The sequence below is a fragment of the Coregonus lavaretus genome (assembly GCF_964263955.1).
Source record: "Coregonus lavaretus genome assembly, chromosome: 4".
NCBI lineage: Eukaryota > Metazoa > Chordata > Actinopteri > Salmoniformes > Salmonidae > Coregonus > Coregonus lavaretus.
In genome coordinates, this window is record NC_139991.1 from 69,583,848 (window position 1) to 69,604,125 (window position 20,278).

At 40.7% G+C, this 20,278-nt stretch overlaps 1 protein-coding gene across 1 annotated transcript; it reads right to left on the reverse strand.

Annotated features, from left to right (window-relative positions):
• Positions 1 to 4,943: 4,943 nt before the first annotated feature.
• nr5a1b (nuclear receptor subfamily 5, group A, member 1b) lies at positions 4,944 to 19,215 on the reverse strand (the record flags this gene model as incomplete). The annotated part of the gene is made up of 6 exons (XM_084159625.1): positions 19,102 to 19,215; positions 18,718 to 18,859; positions 17,211 to 17,899; positions 9,816 to 9,935; positions 9,430 to 9,577; positions 4,944 to 5,197 (listed from the first exon to the last, which is right to left on the reverse strand). The coding sequence occupies exons 1-6, from the start codon at positions 19,201 to 19,203 to the stop codon at positions 4,944 to 4,946; spliced, it is 1,455 nt and encodes a 484-aa protein (XP_084015751.1). The 5' UTR covers positions 19,204 to 19,215.
• Between the last annotated feature and the right edge of the window lie 1,063 nt (positions 19,216 to 20,278).

Here is a 20,278-nt window from a genome sequence, read left to right on the forward strand (position 1 = left end):
CGCAAGTTAGAACCAGGGCTGTGTTCAATATGTTTTTACGTTCTGGTCCGTTCAATTGAACGGAAACGGTGCTGTACTGAACGACCAGTTGAAAAACGGGGAGGGGTTGGGGAACACTGTCTGCATGGCCACTGCCCTTTAAATATGTCACTCATTGCTTCAAGCCACACCTCGCCACACCCACCAAACGGAAGCAAACATACCTCAAAGTCTTTTCAAGAATATTCAAGAAGGATTTGGGGAAACGTGTCTTCAGTACAAACCGTTCCGCAACGTAGCAAACATTAAAGCGAACTAAACGCACCACGGGTGTAAATGGGGCTAAAGTAACCAATCCACAATCCATTTCATCCAAATCAGTTCACAGTCATGCATCCAGTTTTAAATAATTAGCTTTTATTGATTTGAAACAATTACAATTAAGCACAGTCAGAAGGATTAACCAAAAATAAACACATAATGTGATTGAATCAAGATATTTAAACAAGTATCAGAGAAATGAGGTCACATAATTACATATGTCCAGATCACACAGTGCAAGGCAGTAAATGTCTGCTCCCCTTAAAGGGGCAATCAGCAGTAAAAAGCTGAGGGAGGGGCTGGAGAAATTGTTACCACTCTCAGATTCATAGACAGTGCTATGGATGCAAGGACTGGCCATCCATGATATGAAAATAAAAGTTTTAACCACGTTTTGAGGCTATGCAGTGTTTGTTTACATTCGTTGGCCTAAAGCAAGCTTATTTTGGGGTCTTTGATGGGGTACGACAGTGGAACTAAGCTCACAAGGCATTTATAAGTTATATTCTTCAAGAATCAATGGGTACATATCATTATTTTATAAGTCCAAAAATGGATGTAGCAACTGCAGATTGCTCTTTAACATAATAGAGAAAAGTTCAGCAAGGGGATATAGAGTGTTGGGCCAGGGGCCAGGGGCCAGGGGCGACCAGGGGCCAGGGGGGGCCAGTGGCCAGGGCCCAAACATAAAGTATTTATTGGGGAGTGGGAGAGCAAGTCAGTGAAAGACTGAATATCAAATCCCAAACCAGTAAGAGCATTGCAGAGGCAACTTTTATTGGGAAAATACACATTCAATGTGTAGAAATAGTTGTGGTGATTGTCTTCTGGTATGGATAAGCTGTAAATTGTTATTTTCTCTCAGGCAAAGTTTAAGTCCATTTTAGTAGAGGTCCTTGCCACGTCATTAAGGTACTATATTCTAAGAACCCTTACCCACTCAACGGCACAGGTGTGAAAACACACACACGCACCCACGCACGCACATGCGCGCACACACACGTGCCTTAACTTATAACATTAACATTGAAAGTGTGTTATGTGTTTCATGGCTGCATCAAAAACGTTAACCATTAATTAATGAGTAAGATTTCATGTCACATACATTCATTACAGACTGTATAGTATATACATTTCTCAAGTTAATTTATCACTTACATTGAGCATGTATCTACAGAGAGAGAGAGCGAGTGAGAGAGAGAGAGAGAGAGCGAGAGAAAGAGAGAGCGAGAGAATGAGAGAGAAAGAGAGCATGATAAAAATGTTCAGAATGCCTCCAATGACATTCAGTATTCAGTTCCACTTTCAATTTACAGTAGTCAACATCGTATTTGTACATATCGTAGCTGTCTATTCAGAAGGATTCTCTCTTAATAGCTTTTCGTCACCTGGATGAGTGTGTGTCATTGTCCTCAGTGTGTGTGAGTGTTGGTTTGTGTGCAGCCACAGCCAGGAAGTGGCGAGGGCGTAGGTGTACTACTCAGCATACCTCTTTCATTACAAGCCTTACCAAAACTCCCTGTCGTGTCCCACACATACACACTGTTTACATGTGTATGCGTGTGTCCGTGCACATCTGCATGTGCCCTTTGACCTTTCTGTGGATCTGACTTCATAACAAGGGGGTAGTGTGCACATTTATACAGTGGCTTGCGAAGGCATTTTTCCTATTTTGTTGCCTTACAACCTGGAATTAAAATGGATTTTTGGGGGGTTTGTATCATTTGATTTACACAACATGCCTACCACTTTGAAGATGCAAAATATTTTTTTTTGTAAAACAAACAAGAAATAAGACAAAAAAACAGTAAACTTAAGCGTGCATAACTATTCACCCCTCCAGAAGTCAATACTTTGTAGAGCCACCTTTTGCAGCAATTACAGCTGCAAGTCTCTTGGGGTATGTCTCTATAAGCTAGGCCATTCCAAGACATTTAAATGTTTCCCCTTAAACCACTCAAGTGTTGCTTTAGCAGTATGCTTAGGGTCATTGTCCTGCTGGAAGGTGAACCTCCGTCCCAGTCTCAAATCTCTGGAAGACTGAAACAGGTTTCCCTCAAGAATTTCCCTGTATTTAGCGCCATCCATCATTCCTTCAATTCTGACCAGTTTCCCAGTCCCATCCGATGAAAAACATCCCCACAGCATGATGCTGCCACCACCATGCTTCACTGTGGGGATGATGTTCTTGGGGTGATGAGAGATGTTGGGTTTCCGCCAGACATAGCGTTTTCCTTGATGGCCAAAAACCTCAATTTTAGTCTCATCTGACCAGAGTACCTTCTTCAATATGTTTGGGGAGTCTCCCACATGGCTTTTGGCGAACACCAAACGTGTTTGCTTATTTTTTTCTTTAAGCAATGGCTTTTTTCTGTAAAGCCCAGCTCTGTGGAGTGTACGGCTTAAAGTGGTCCTATGGACAGATTCTCCAATCTCCGCTGTGGAGCTTTGCAGCTCCTTCAGTGTTATCTGTGGTCTCTTTGTTGCCTCTCTGATTAATGCCCTCCTTGCCTGGTCTGTGAGTTTTGGTGGGCGGCCCTCCATTTTTTAATAATGGATTTAATGGTGCTCCGTGGGATGTTCAAAGTTTCGGATATTTTTTTATAACCCAACCCTGATCTGTAATTCTCCACAACTCTGTCCCTGACCTGTTTGGAGAGCTCCTTGGTCTTCATGGTGCCGCTTGCTTTGATGGTGCCCCTTGCTTAGTGGTGTTGCAGACTCTGGGGCCTTTCAGAACAGGTGACAGATAATGTGACACTTAGATTGCACACAGGTGGACTTTATTTAAATAATTATGTGACTTCTGAAGGTAATTGTTTGCACCAGATCTTATTTAGGGGCTTCATAGCAAAGGGGGTGAATACATATGCATGCAACACTTTTCCGTTATATATTTCTTAGAATGTTTTGAAACAAGTAATTTTCTTCATTTCATTTCATTAATTTGGATTATTTTGCGTATGTCCATTACATGAAATCCAAATAAAAATCAATTTAATTACAGGTTGTAATGCAACAAAATAGGAAAACGCCAAGGAGGATGAATACTTTTGCAAGGCACTGTAGCAGGGTCCTTGATGACAAATGGGAAACTACAGTGCAAGTCACCTCTGTTGAGAATGAAATTACTTTCTCTCCGCCCTCCCTCCCTCCCTCCCTCCCTCCCTCCCCTCCCCTCTCTCTCTCCTTTTTCCTTGTCCCTATCCTCAGCTCTCTACCCTATTCACTATTGCACTGATACACACCAAGTCTGTGACAGCTATATTTCTATTAGAATATCTCCCTGTGCTTTTCAAATTTTTATATTTCTTTAGGAAACACAAAGATCAGAATTTAAAAGCAACCACAAGAGAAAATGTGACTTATGAAATGTTTAAAATACAGACTCATCCGAAGTAAAGTAGAAGAAAAAACATTGTAAATGGAGAATTGTCAGCGTAGAATATAAATATTTGTCTATATTACAGGGGTCTGAGTTTGTAAGGCTATGTGAGCAGAGAGGACACAGTAGTAAGGTTCAGATAGACTGCTCGTGGTAGACACACATTGGGAACGTTTTTTCTTCTCTCTCTAAAAAAGCGCTGTCAATGTCAATAGGGCGGCAGGTAGCTTAGTGGTTAAGAGCGTTGTGCCAGTAACCGAAAGGTCGCTGGTTCTAATCCCCGAACCGACTAGGTGAAAGATCTGTCGATGTGCCCTTGAGCAAGGCACTTAACCCTAATTGCTCCTGTAAGTCGCTCTGGATAAGAGCGTCTGCTAAATGACTAATTATTATTATTATTATTATAATGTGGTCATGTCAACCTAGCTAGTAGCATTAGCCTCTATGCTACATTAGCATACAGCTAAAATGTAGTATTCCTCTTTAGGATCCCTTCAGGTAGGTTATAACTAGCTGAAATGTCTGTCTTTAGTTGTTTAGTGATTGTCATTAGTTAATTAACTGTGATATTACATAGTGAATTAACCAGTATGATGTATAATTAAAAGTTAATTAACAAGTAACTAATTAGCATGTCTTTAGCATAAGAGCATTTTAAGAACTTGATATGGAATTATTCAGAATGAATCAGTTCCCTGTGTTGAAATCAACAGTGAATCAAGTTGAGAGTTCATGGCATCTCTATCAATGACTCTATGGGATGAATTCAACGAAATGTCTCACCTTCGCCAATCTCAGTGCATCTCTGTACAACAATTCAAGTGCATCATTGCCTGAATATGAACTGCAGATGAATCAGGTCTCTGACAATCGATTCCTTGAATGACTCCTAGAATGACTACGTCCTGCACAGTGAATCATTTGAATCGTCTTCAAATGTAAATCATATTTCAATCTCTGGAGGGTGAGTGAATCAACTCAGTGCATCTCTCTACCACCGAATCAACTCTTGGTGGTGAATTTAATGAATCCAGTCCAGGTTTTGGGCATACTGTAGTTAGATTTGAAGTCTGGAACGGCTGAGACCGAGACCTCAGTAAGTAAGTGGCGCTTTGGGGCAAGAAGGGTGATCTCTCTCTCTCTCTCGTTTTCCTCGGCCTTTCTCACACTCTATCTCTCTAACATGCGGACACCCACACACACCTCCTCTCTTCCCTCTTGTCAAAAACACTAACACACACGCAAACGTGTGCCCTCCTCACGCACACGCCCTCTTGGCGTGCAGCATCTCGATGAGCAGGTTGTTGCAAGGCACCTCTCCGCTCAGATGCTTGTAACAAAGGTAGTCCTCGGCCTGCGCCGACAAGGCCTTGAGCTCAGGCAGGCGCATCAGCAGCTGGCTGAACTTGTCCAGGTACTGGGGGTAAGCACACATTGTGTACTCCAGCAGAGCCCCGTTCACCTGCTCCTGGACGCCCTCCACGAACGCCTGGTTCTCCAGTAGCTTCACATCTGAGGGGAGAAGAGAGTGTGTTTTTAGTGGTGTTTTTTTTTCCCTAAATGCACTATTTGTAACTTTAATTTCCAGTCCAAAGTGCTGCTCTTGAACGTGTTTGAAAATGACATATAGTGACTTGACGTGGCATGTGGAAGCATGACTAACAGCGCCCATCAACCCCCCACACAAAAACACTTGTCTTTTCCTATTACCCCTGACTTTCTGATAACTACTTTGTTGAGGGAAAATGTAGTTGCTACGACTGTGATATGTTGTTTTCTCACCTAGCAATCTTAAGATGAATATGTATATCAGGCTTACTAGGACTTTAGATATCAAATAAGAAATACAACATGTTCTACATGCTGTCAAGGGGCATGTCTGGATGACAGTATGTAGAGGTTCCTTAGAAACATTGGAGCCTTTGATTGAATCCTAGCCATTATCTTATTGAAAACATGGATCCAACTGTGCATGTCTGTCTGTCACAGTATTTCTTTGTTTCTGTGTATGCTCGTGATTATCTCAAGCATTTCCACGACTATGTGCACCCAGCACAAGGATATGTTGTACTATAGAGATCAAATCAAATCAAATGTAATTTGTCACATACACGTGTTTAGCAGATGTTATTGCGGGTGAAATGCTAGCTAACATAAGTCAGTTTACGTGGGCTGTTATGTATAGAAGCACATATGAGCTCCAGCACTAGCTTGGCTAAGAGAGGGACAACAGCTTGCCATCTTCCCAGATGAGGCTCCTTTCCTGGGGTTCAGCACGAGAGCACCGACGGGGGAGCCCCTCACAATTGAATCAAACGTTGTCGATAATATTTTCAATACGGCTCAAAGGTGAAGTGAAAATTGCCCCTACAAATATGACCGAATTGCCTGAGGAAGAAAGAGACGAACAAATGACGACAGACTGAGAGAGAGATGAGGAGAGAGTGAGCGAGCGAGGGAGATGGAGAGACAGAAAGAGGGAGGCAGAAAACAGAACCCACACAAAGATCCACACTCCGCGCAAACGCCAGGGCCCTCTCAAGCACTCTCATTATTAAAAGCAGCTTTTGTTCACAGTGGGCTAGCTCTAAATTGCTACCGCTTAGGGGAATGTAGATGATAAAAGGCCATTTTCCCATCTACCGAGCACGGCGGATTCTGGCCGAGTGTCTGTCTGGAGAAAAAGCGATGTGGGGGTCAATCCATTAAGCCTTCATTGAGCGCAGTGCGCAACAAGGGCGACGCTCGTTGCCTTTGTAAACATAGCCTATTCAGAGCGGCCTAATTCGAATTAAGCCCATAACCTGTGCAAAGCGCCACTCCATTTAGACTAATCATTTAGCCTCTTAGAGCCATAAAGGGGACAAACTGCCAATATGCTCAAATCCCCTAAATATATACCGCCATATCAGCGCGCCATCCTGCTTTTGACAAATTAATTGCTTTGGATCAAACTCAAATTGAAGGAATTGCCAGTTATGTTTTAAAATGTGATAAATTAGGTAAGGTTGAGAAGCCATTGTGGGGCATTTCATTTACAACACTAATAACTTTCAATCTCATTTAAGCACATGATTATTTGATTTCACTAATTCTCCAACAGCGCTCAATAAATACACCTTCTGTAATTCAATTACACCTAACAATTGTACCAAATGAGAGTTTAAAAAATATTGTATGAATTTTACATTTAATAGACCCTTTTCCAGTACACGACACACTGACGTCACGCAGATGCGCGCGACTCTTGGCGGCAGTAAGAAAGCCATCGCCATCTGCGTCCATTCAACATAGCCTAGATTTCCATTATTATTACTTCTAAACAAAAAAACTTTGGGATTCTCATACGCTTACAATGATGTTTTGATTCTTGCTTGAACAGTCGTTAAGATTATATTTGGTTGTGATCTTTGAAAAATAACTATTTTGGATGCAGCAGTTAGAATGCTAACGCTCACTGATATAGGCTGTAGCAAAAGCTAGCCAAAGAGCCATTTTACTGATTGAAGTATAAGTGTTTTTTTAAGTATAATGCAGTTGATTTGCGAACATGACAAACATTATATTAAGCAGGACATTGATACGAGCCTTAAAATCCAATTATAATCCAAAAGTAGTGTGAAATGCACTCATAAGCAACATGTAAATAGAGGCCGTTTTTGCGCCGTTCTATAAGAACTTCCCCTTGTTCTGCCACCAACTTGCACGCATCGCCATCGTGCGGCAATGTTTGCAAATGCAGAAAATGACTGTGCCAAGAGACATACAGTTAACAAGAACCACCATGGGAATCCCTATAGCTTCTCAGAGAACTGCTTATTATTGCTTCAAAGTATATTGAAACTTTGTGAAGATGCACTTTAAATCAGGTTGGACTTGACATGACTTCACTTATTGGTCCACGGATGGTGAATATCAAGTTAATATTTTCAATGCCTTCAGAAAGTATTCAGACCTCTTGACTTTTCCCACATTTTGCTGTGTTACAGCCTGAATTTTAAATGGATTGAGATTTTTTGTCACTGGCCTACACACAATAAAATAACCCACAATGTCAAAGTGGAATTGTGTTTTTCGAATAGTTTTTTTAATTAATTAAAAATGAAAAGCTGAAATGTCTGGGGTCAATAAGTATTCAACCCCTTTGTTATGGCTAAATAAGTTCAGGAGTCCAAGTGTGCTTAACAAGTGACATACTAAGTTGCATGTACTCACTCTGTGTGCAATAATAGTGTTTCACGTGATTTATGAATGACTATCTCATCTCTGTACCCCACACATACAATTATCTGTAAGGTCCCTCAGTAGAGCAGTGAATTTCAAACAGAGATTCAACCACAACGACCAGGGAGGTTTTTCCAATGCCTCGCAAAGAAGGGCACCTATTGGTGGATGGGTCAAAATTAAAAAAAAAGCAGGCATTGAATATCCCTTTGAGCATCAGGAAGGTATTAATTACACTTTGGATGGTGTATCAATACACCCAGTCACTACAAAGATACCGGCATCCTTCCTAACTCAGTTGCCAGAGAGACAAGAAACCGCTCAGGGATTTCACCATGAGGCCAATGGTGACATTAAAACAGTTACAGAGTTTAATGGCAGTGATAGGAGAAAACTGAGGATGGATCAACAACATTGTAGTTACTCCAGAATACTAACCTAATTGACAGAGTGAAAAGAAGGAAGCCTGTACATAAAAAAATTCCAAAACATGCATCCTGTTTGCAACAAGGCACTAAATTAATACTGCAAAAAATGTGTCAAAGCAATGAACTTTTTGTCCTGAATATAAAGTGTTATGTTTGGGGTAAATCCAATACAACACATTACTGAGTACCACACTCCATATTTTCAAGCATAGTGGTTGCTGCGTCATGTTGTGGGTATGCTTGTAATTGTTAAGGACTGGGGAGTTTTTCAGGATAAAAATTTTACGGAATGGAGCTAAGCACAGGCAAAATCCTAGAAGAAAACCTGGTTCAGACCTGAAAATGGTTGCGTAGCAATTATCAACAACCAATTTGACACAGCTTGAACAATTTTGAAAAGAATAATGGGCAAATATTGCAATCCAGGTGTGGAAAGCTCTTAGAGACCTACCCAGAAAGGGTTGTGAATACTTATGTGAATGAGATATTTCTGTATTTCCTTTTTAATACATTTGCAAACATTTCGAAAAAAACATGTTTCCACTTTGTCATTATGGGGTATTGTGTGTAGATGGGTGAGAATTTTTATTTATTTAATATATTTTGAATTCAGGCTGTAACACAACAAAATGTGGAGTAAGTCAAGGGGTATGAATACTTTCTTAAGGCACTGTAGGTGTCTATGATTAGTTATGGGGCTATGGAGAACGGTCCATGCTATCCACGTTCCTTGGGACATCCCAACTCTGACGTTACCCTATTGAAGATTACATTTTAAATGGTTACGGTAAGGGTTAAGGTTAGAGTTAGGGTTTAGAGTAGGGACGTCCCAAGGATCCCAGATAACATTAACCTATGGAGAACCCATGGCTGATCTCCCACTCACAGGGGTCGAAGAGGACAAGGAACCTGAAGCAGGCGATTGGTCCACCGACCTTAATATAAAGTTAACATTTTCAACAATATTTTCAACCCTTAATTAGGTGAGAATTATTTGTTATGGGGATATCCAGCTCCCCATGGCGGTCCCCTGTAATTGGATGCAGCTCCCCATGGCAGTCCCCTGTACATGCAATTGGATCTCCCACACACCGGGGTTAAAGAGGATGAGGAACTTGAAGCAGGTGATTTCTCTGCGGTCCGCCTGTAGGGTCTGTAGTTTCTCAACTAGCTCCTGTCCTCTCTGTACCAGGCTTGTGAGAGTGGCTCCTGCCTGGGATGCTATGGACGTCAGTTCCACCTAGACCACAACATACACATGCATGAGTTTCAACATAGGAACTTTCCCCCAAAAAGTACTTTCTGGACTCATTAAAGGTAGACTCAGTGATATGCGTTTACCATGAGGAGTGGCGTGACTGACTTCTAACTTCTGTGTGTGTGTGTGCGTGCGTGCGTGCGTGCGTGCGTGTGTGTGTGTGTGCGTGCGTGTGGGTGTGTGCATGTGTGTGATGACGCGTGGTGATCATTGCACTCACCTCCTGCCCTGTGACCAGTAGCACGCTGCCCTCCTTGCCGTGTTGGACTTGCCTGGAGATGAAGTCCAACACCAGCAGCTCGCTCCAGCAGTTGTGAAGCAGCTTCATCTGATCTCCCACCTGATAGAAGAAAGAAGGAACGAACATCCATTCAAACACACGTATTTGTGTTTCAAATGGTTTGGTTAAAATGACAACAGTCAAAAATGAGCTAAACTTAAAAAAGTGAACTATCCCTTTAACTATCAATTAACTTAATGTCCTTAACCAGAAGTAGTAGTAATGCACCAGTACAAATTTAGGCGTAAACAGTTGTAATGAAAGCCCATGGCCATGGCCAGACGGATATTGTGACGTGAAACAGAGAGAAATTCAGATTAGTTCCCAGGCTACATAGAAAGGTTAACCAAACAATGGCGGGTTTATTCACAGTGAACATGGGGACAGTGTCACTCTATAAAATAGAATTTATACAGTATGGTCCAGAAAACCTTTCTGATATGACAAAAGATTATTGTGGTCTGCTTTTTGTGGCGTAGTCAAGCTATGGATTATCCATGATCCATGATCCATGATCCATGATCCACTATCCATGATCCATGATCCATGATCCATGATCCATTATCCACTATCCATTATCCACTATCCATTATCCATTTTCTGTGCAGAAGTTGCATTTTGGTTAAATGCCACAAACAACTACAAACCCAGAGAACAGTGGTAGTGGTCCTCTGTAGCTCAACTGGTAGAGCCTGGCGCTTGTAACGCCAAGGTAGTGGGTTCGATCCCCGGGACCACCCATACACAAAAATGTATGCACGCATGACTGTAAGTCGCTTTGGATAAAAGCGTCTGCTAAATGGCATATTATTATTATTATTATTAACAGCAACACAGTACGGACAAAATCAATTTCATTGCAATGCAGCTTAACAACCAGCCCATCTCATCACATGACGTGAGTGCGAGCATGCTTGTTTAACGAACGTCGACATTATTTGAATATCAGTTAAGTCTTCCATTTTATGGAAATGCACTAGCCAGGGACAAAAACATGTCAACATCACCAAAGATACCTAGATACAGTATATGAACAGAGACCCATAGAGACATGGCCCCATTCAGTCTGGATTTTCTGTTGCCATGGCAAATCGATGGTATTTACCACTAAGTCGTGCTCTGTCCCCGCGAGGTCGGTTTTTCATTTATTTGTTATAGCACAACAAGTTTTTTAACACAAATACCAGACCGGATTCAATACACACTTCAGGAATTGCACAACAAACCATTGACACACAGTAATGTGAACGCAATAAAATATATATATATATATTTTTTCATTTGGAATACAGTGCACACCATAAAGACTGTTGTCTGTGGCATTCTACTGCTATTCCCCCATCTGCACCTATTGAAAATGTCAAGTACCTCAGAATTTTGATGGATTTTCTTGCTTCTCTCCCAAGCTCCCAGCTTTCACTCGCCCATGGGTGAGTGCGTGAACTATTTGTAACAGTCAATGGTGAATACCACTCTAGCATATAATAAGACGTGTATACAGCCACATTGTAAAGCCACTGAGGTGCCAGTTTAGGCAAAAGTATTGTGAGTGTGGGAAAAAAATATCATCTGAATTAATGAAACATTCATTATTTTGTACTATTAACCAACATACTGAACAACATTCTATATTTTTGTCTTGGCATTGATACACAGCTAAACTAGAGCAGTTGTGCTGAGCGCATATGGTGCAATGCTAATGTTCACCTGGCTCATTCTATTGCTATAGCATGCCATGGTAGCGAGTCATTACACCTGGTAAATGAGGTAGAAGTTCCTTCCGGAAGCCATTCTACTGTGAGGGGATTGACACACACCTGTCCAACACAGACGTAGACACAAAGACCTGGAAACTAACCATCAACACGTGGTGAAGAGAGTCAATAAGCTAATGTATGCCACATCCACCATCGCACACACACACACACACACACACACACACAGCAAACACAGCTCAGCTTAGTACTGGCATGAAAAACACATGGCAACACATCTCCAGGTATTGTCGATTGTTAGTAGCGTAGCACCAGCATAGCACTGTCGAGTAAGTTTGCATGCACACTAATAATTCCATATTAAACTGATTATGGCAGTAGGCCGAGTATGGCATTAGTCATGTAAACACCTTACTCTGATTATCTTAATCGCCGGGACCACCCATCGCCGGGACCACCCATACGTAAAATTGTATGCGCAAATGACTGTAAGTTGCTTTGGATAAAAGCGTCTGCTAAATGGCATATTATTATTATTATTATTATTATTATTATTATAATCGAAGTAAGCATATGTCGATTAAAACATCTAGATTTTTTAGCAATCTTTTGATTTATTAGGACATGTAAACACATGAATCGGAGTTCCAGCAGTGTATTAGGTCTGCGCATGTTCTAGCATGAGCAACGCGAGTCTCTCTCTTTTGTGCCAGTGAATTGAGTTCGGAAAATCTAGAAAAACTTTTCACACGCAAACTCTGTATTTCTGAACTCAGATTCAAATAGGCTTCATATTTATAATACAATTATAATTTGGTTAAATATTAATATAATAATATGTGATATAACGTTTATTTTGATTGGCAATTTTCTGCATTGATCAAAGTCCAATCAGGTAGCCTGATTTCAGATGTGTCAAAGTAAACAGTATTATTAGGGAAAACATTCTTCTTGCAAAGCATGTAAATGTTTTAATCAAACTATTATATTAATCTGAGTATTCACAATAATCGTAGTAATGTGTGCATGTAAACATACCTATTGACTGTAATGCTTACATCATTTCAGTATGATAATTGCTATTTCAATCATTGCAAATATTTCCTTTTGTATGTGTGTGCGTGTGCGCGTGCGCGCGCGCGCGTGTGTGTGAAGCTACTGGAGGAAGCTTGTGACTAATCTGCAGCCGAACTATGATGCAGATGATGATGATGATTTGTGTGTTCTCAGACGGCGGTGGCCAGAGGTAGACAGAGACAGAGGGAGCATGTCTGGGTGCAGTACAGCAGGATTTTACTGAGCGGGTAGAGAGACTGTTGTGGAATGGTGATTAGGGCTAGTGGATAGGGATATGGTGGGGTTTTGAGACCTACCAGCAAAGCACCATATCCATGCAATTAATTAAATCCATAATATGGACACAGGACACACGTTATATAGTGAGTGACCCCATGATATAGTGATTATGTATGATATAGTGATTATGTACACTGAACAAAAATATAAACGCAACATGTAAAGTGTTGGTCCCATGTTTCATGAGCTGAAATAAAAAATCCCACAAATGTTCCATACGCACAAAAAGCGTATTTCTCTCAAATTTCACAGGTGTGGCATGTCAAGAAGCTGATTAAACAGCATTACCATTACATAGGTGCACCTTGTGTTGGGGACAATAAAGGCCACTTTAAAATGTGCAGTTTTGTCACACAACACAATGCCACAGATGTCACAAGTTTTGAGAGAGCGTGCAATTGGCACACTGACTGCAGGAATGTCCACCAGAGCTGTTGCCAGAGAATGTTATGTTAATTTCTCTACCATAAGAAGCCTCCAAGGTCATTTTAGAGAAGGAGTATGTAATAATTTTGTGGGGAAAAACTCATTCTGATTGGCTGGGCCTGGCTCCCCAGCAGGTGGGCCTGGCTGCCAAGTTGGTCGGCCTATGCCCTCCCAGGCCCACACATGGCTGCACCCCTGCCCAGTCATGTGTAATCCATAGATTAGGGCCTAATTAATTTATTTAAATTGACTGATTTCCTTATATGAACTAACTCAGTAAAATCTTTGAAATTGTTCCATGTTGAATTTATATTTTTGTTCAGTTTATTATGTAGTGATTATGTATTATATAGTGATTATGTATTATATAGTAATTACTTTGTATAGTGGTTGGATAACAAATACCACTATTAAAATGATTTATTAGACATGTATGATGACAACCAGATAATGTGTATATCACACAGCTGATTTAGTAGCTTTCTCTCGTCTTAGATTTAAAACAACTTTCAGAAGTCTAGCTGTAGACTGATAAGAAGAAGAAGAAAATGCCAATTAATGGTCACTTTTAGAAACATTGAAATAGATTTTGTAACGTTTTGACTACACAGAAAGCTGTAAAAATCTCAAATAAAACTTGATATTTTACAAATACTGTCTATCCCTCCACATGGTAAACCCAAACACATTAACTACACACTCTGGAGAACACATTCCACTCTTATCTACTACAAGGAATGCCTTCAGTACCGGCAAAAATAACTGGGGACTTGTTGGCAAATAGTCCTATTATTCATAGTCCACTGGTTTATTGTCCTAGCACTCCACTACAGAAAGCGAAAGTAGACTTTGGCTAGTAGGTTCTTGTGGTGAAGCATTTCACATTACATGAAGGTAGTTTGTGCTTTAACCTCTTATTTTGTGTTATTTACTCTGTATATACTGTATCTACTATATGATATAGGACAACAAAGGCAAAAGGTATTATATGTAAATTAATCTAAAACAATGTAATGTGTTATAAATTGAATACAGTAATATAATTGTTATTGTCTGCTTCAGCCATGAATGGAAAGCAATACCATACCAACATGTTTAACTGACCTTAAGAACAATAAGGCACACTAAACTGTTAACTATTCAAGTATTAATAAACACCCAGACCCTGAAAAATATACATTTTGATCAATCAGCCATTGTACTCCTCTAAACCAAACAATGCTTCCATTGTTGTGAAAATATTGAAAGTAGGGACATGGTATCGCTTTATGCAGCACTTTAAGAGGGTCCACTTCCTTTACATCAGCGTAAAACTCAAGTGTTTTATTTTAGGAGAGATGAACGCGACCTCGACCTAACCAGGTTAAATCACTGCAAGTACACTATTACCATTCATCACTATCACACACACACACGCTCCCACGCACACACACGGACACACACACTGGCACGCACTCACTCACCCACACACACACACACACACACACACACATGCATGCAGCAAACACACACACACACACTCATACAGGCCAATGAAACATCCCCCCTAACTCACTCTAAATGAGTTCAGTCAACATCACCGTGAACCTGGGGAGAGGGGATAATAAAAGAAAAGAAAATGCTGCTTTATAAAAGATCTCTTCTCCTGACAACACTGTTCCATTCTGCCTCTCAGGATGGCCAAGAAGGGTTGACTTCATAAAACCTCTTCCAGGTAGGAATGGATGGAGGTCACACTGAAGTGAATAGCGCTGGGAGACATACGAAGAGTAAGATATGGCCTATGGAACCACAGTGAAGAGATTGCCCTTTCCTGGCTCCTCTCCTCACTGCACGCCCACACAGTCCCTACCGCAACTAGCATGCACCCGGGGCTCAAGTAGCTACAACGTGTCAGAGCATCTGTTTGTTCACCGCTGATAGTCGGTAGCCCGAGTCACGCCTGACCAGAATGGGTCTTGAGGAGAGCATTGCGGGAGGGCAGCGGTTGAAGCTAAGTCGATTAGCCGTTCACCTCATGGTAACTTTACACAGAGTGAAAATCGATGGATTAGCCAGTTAGCTTCAATAAACACTCAGAAATAGCGTGCTACAATTCCCTGGTGTGTAAAGAATTCTAAAGTGGGATATGACTTATTAAGGTTATTATAGCATGCCTATTCTGAGGTTGTGTGGAGTTATTTCAGAATATATAGTAAAGTTCAGACCTATCTCATTATGTCTCTATTCTATGTCACCATAGTGACATATACAGTAAGAAATATGTCACAACAAGTGACATATAACCAGTGGTGGAAAAAGTAACCAATTGTCATACTTGAGTAAAAGTAAAGATACCTTAATAGAAAATGACTCAAGTAAAAGTGAAAGTCACCCAGTAAAATACTCCTTGAGTAAAAGTCTAAAAGTATTTGGTTTTAAATATACTTAAGTATCAAAAGTAAAAGTAAAAATAATTTCAAATTCCTTATATTAAGCAAACCAGACGGCAACATTTTCTTGTTATTTTAATTTACGGATAGCCAGGGGCATACTCCAACACTCAGACATAATTTACATATGTGTTTAGAGTACGCCAGAACAGAGGCAGTAGGGATGACCAGGGATGTTCTCTTGATAAGTGTGTTAATTGGACCATTTTCCTGTCCTGCTAAGCATTCTAAATGTAACAAGTACTTTTGGGTGTCAGGGAAAATGTATGGAATAAAAAGTACATTTATTTTCTTTAGGAATGTAGTGAAGTAAAAGTCAAAGTTGTCAAAAAGATCAATAGTAAAGTACAGATACCCCCCAAAAACGACTTAAGTAGTACTTTAAAGTATTTTTACTTAAGTACTTCACACCACTGCATATAACTACAATGGTTAAATGTCACAATTTTTTACATATTCATGGGAGACCATGTTGCAAAGTTCCATGTAGGTGGCTACTGTAATGCTAAGGCTAACTTGTTGATGCTGCTTGGTGAAATACCCCCTGGGCTGTGTGTGATGAGAAAAAAAGCTGTCACTCTGCTCTCTCAATTGTCATGGGTGCGGATGTGCTTCCTTGATTCCACCTGTCATCGTCTTTTCATCATGGTGGACACCTCTGCAGTAGGAAGTCCCAAATAAACAGCGGAATAATGTGTGAGAGATGTGTGCGTGGCTGTCCACATGTAAAATGGTAAATGTTGACAGTGTATGTGTGTGTATGTGCAAATGTGGGTGCGCTTGTGTGTGTGTGTATCCCAATGTTATTGCATTGGCGATTTCCACTCAGTTCAGCAATTGGAATTGGTTATCATTTTCATTGTTGAGTTTTTCCCAATTCATCACTTGAATTTCAATTAACTTCCTGATATATGGAACTGACCCCAACAAACACAAACATACAATAACATATGTCATATGCCTGGGGATAATACAACATTATGTATCCACCATTTTATGATTCTCGCAGGGCCCACTCAGGCGAATAATCAATATTAGACTACGGGCTCTGCAAAATGTGAAACCTTTAAACCAGAAAGGGCCTTTGTCAGCCTTACCTGTACAAAAGGTCCTACCTGTAAGCCTGACGAAGATCTTTGTGGTTGAAACATTGCTAATAAAACTACAGGAGCATCAAAACAGTGGGAAAGTTTTTTTGTCTTATTTTCACATGGCATTTTGTACTCTGTGAGGTTTGTTGGATGTCTAAAACACCTTTGTACTAATAGATTCCTTTTTCTTGAAAAAAGTGTAAAGAAGAATGGGCGGCATATAATCTACAGTCTAAACCATCTCTGAGGAATTTTAAGGTTTCCAAACAATTAACAACTTTGGTTGGTATGACAACAAAGTATTGACTTCCCTACCTTGAGCTCCTTGAAGAAGATGCAGCCTCGGGCCCACTCCACGATGGAGAAGAGCGTCTGGTCGGCCATGTGACACATGAGGCTGAAGGTGCTGAGTCTCTCCTGACCCTTGCCCCCCCGGCCACTCTGCTCCTGCTGAAGGTGAGCAGCGATCTTACTCTGCACCTGCAGCTCGTCCGGGTCACAGCGCATAAACTCCAGCACCAGCTGAGGCACCCCAGGCACCTGCGGAGAGCCCGATCCAGAGTAGACCTGCTCCGGGTAGATGTAGCTGCCCACTACCGAGTCTGGGGAGCTTGTGTAGTGTTCCGGGTACTCGGACTTGATCGCCCGGCTGGGGAAGGAGGCGTACTGGTACTGGGGGGGTAAGGGTGCATGGGGGGGGAGTCCAGGCATGGCCATGCCAAGTGAGGGGGGTCCATAGAGGCAGCGGTCGTAGTCTGTGGGGGCGATGGGGATGGGGGTGGTGGTGGTGTGGAGGATGCCCTTGGGGAGCGGGTGGAGGCCCGGGAGGCTGCCGGTGAAGGTGTAGTCTGTCTGGGTGTCAGGGGAGAGCATCGGAGGGGTGGTCTCCATCTTGAGGCCGGTGGCTCGAATCAACGCTTTCTTCTGCTGCTTGAGGGCTCGGTCACGCTTGTACATGGGGCCAAACTTATTCCGGCCTCCTCGCATGCGATCGGCACGGACAGCTGATGGAATCGAACACCATTACTGTTATTCAATTAATTGCTAACATTCACTAAGTTAGCATGTGAGAGTTCTTGGTGCAGCAATCAAAATGTAAACCAAAAATACACTAATAGAGCAATCATTTTGTAGATTTTATGTATATATCTGAAGATATGGATTAAATCCATTGTAAAGTAAATTTCATTTCTACGGATAAACAAAAATGTTTGTTCTTGTTTTGTTATTATTCTGAATCCCAAAATAACATAAATTGCATTTACATAGCTTGCATTCAAGCTTGTTGTCTCATAATGATTTAATGACATATCATGAATAACCTCATCCAAAACTCTTCTAATTACGCAATAATATTAGAAAACATACTATTCATACATATTTTATCAAAGGATACTGAAATAGTTTACCTGGAGCTAGATATTTTTTATCGAAATTCCTTAGATAATATGCCAATGTTGATACAGCAATTAAAACCCAACCATTGACAAAAAGATATATGCAACAACTGACAAACTATACTTATAATATAGTTTTCTCATGTTTCACTAATTAGAGACGAATATTTAACGACACCTATTTGAGAATAAGCCTACCAACAGTCAGACTATAATGCAGCCTATACAGGCCTACTGTTATATATCACCAACCCAAAGAGATAGATATGCAATTTCATCGAACAGATATCAAACTTGATCAATTCTGATGTATAGCCCCCAAAAAATATTCTACAAATATAATAATTTTAAAATCTGACAACATTCCATGTTAAACCAAAATACCTTAGAAATTATCTAAATTAATCAAATAAAAATGATTTTACCTTCTAATCGCATTCCAACATTCAGGCATTTCTGAAACCGACAAAATGGACACCGTTTCCTCTGAGTTTTGTCAATTTTACAATCCTGGTTTTCTGCACAAGTATACCTCTTATTATTTTGAACCGTTCTTTTGAAGAAACCCTGTGTGAGAGAGTTCATATAGACATGCCTATTAACAAAATAGCCAAGTTAAGATCATCATCAATGCTGCAATAAAATGAATACAAACGAAAATAATATACATTAATTTGTATTAATACAAATGATAACGAATTTCTTGATGGATTTAGACATCTCATCTTGACGTAAATAAAAAGATAGGTCTATATTATAGCCTATGAAAGCCTCTATAAAAATAAATGATTGCGTCTTTTGCAGCCTACCTTGCAGCTTTCACACGTAAGTAGTCCATAGTGGTATCCCGACACCTTATCGCCACAAACAGGACATAGCTCTTCCAAATCGACATCATAAGTGTACTCCATTCCGGTCAATGGAACACCTGGGAATGCACATGCCGGTGAGCAACAGGTAGCTTACAAATAAATCACTGTATCACCAGCGATTCTGTCTTACTTTTAGGCCTATCAATTGTGTGTATTTCCACTAATAGGCCTAAATATTGAAAATATTGTCACATTTCATTCAAATGAACGGCATTTTAATGCTTGTATTTTGGATGTGTGTAGGCTATGTGCATAAACAGAATTCTCGGCAAACATGTAGCCTATCCTATTTCAAAAGAGAAGGCATATTAAACCCTAATTACAATCTTGAATAAATCAAAGCGCAGGTATGCATATTCGATAGCAATCTAATTTTGTAAGGATTATTTTATATCCCCAATAATCTGATGCATCAGAAATAGGCTTCGTATTTTGACATTAGGTCTACGAAATTACGCACCGAAATAACGCACATTTAGCAAAGCTACATCATTTATGAACATGCATATTTTCAATTGACCAATAAAACAAATACTTTACAAGCATTAACATAATTGTTTTATATCACAGCACTAAATTAAAAGTTCATTGTTGAATGATGACATTCGGAAACCCGCAAAAGTAGTCTACGTAAGCAGGCCATACCTGTTGGATCCCCAGCGTTATCTTGGCTAGAACGGTTGTATTCGGTGTCCGTTCTCCTCTTAGCTAAAACGGTAGTAGGCTATACGGTGTCAGTTTGGATATGCATCCACGGAGAAACGACTTCGAAACATGCGCTATGGCTCTAACTTTATGAAAAGAATAGGCATACCCCGCAGGAATGATGGAGGAGGGATGGAGGAAGAAGGAGCAGTGGGCAGCTCCCTACACTAACTGACCTTGCTTGATCGAGACCTACCATGTGCATGCCCACGGACAGACATACCCTCCTCATATTTACAGATTGTGAAGGTGGATCTGATTGGAAGGCATGTCACGCTGGTGAGGTAAGCGACGGGAGACACCTCCTATCTGCTTGGCTAAGGTAGGTCTATAGAGTGACTAACATGTGGAGGGTGGACACGCTATAGATAAGTATTAGTGACTTAATAAAATTATCATGATTTTAGAT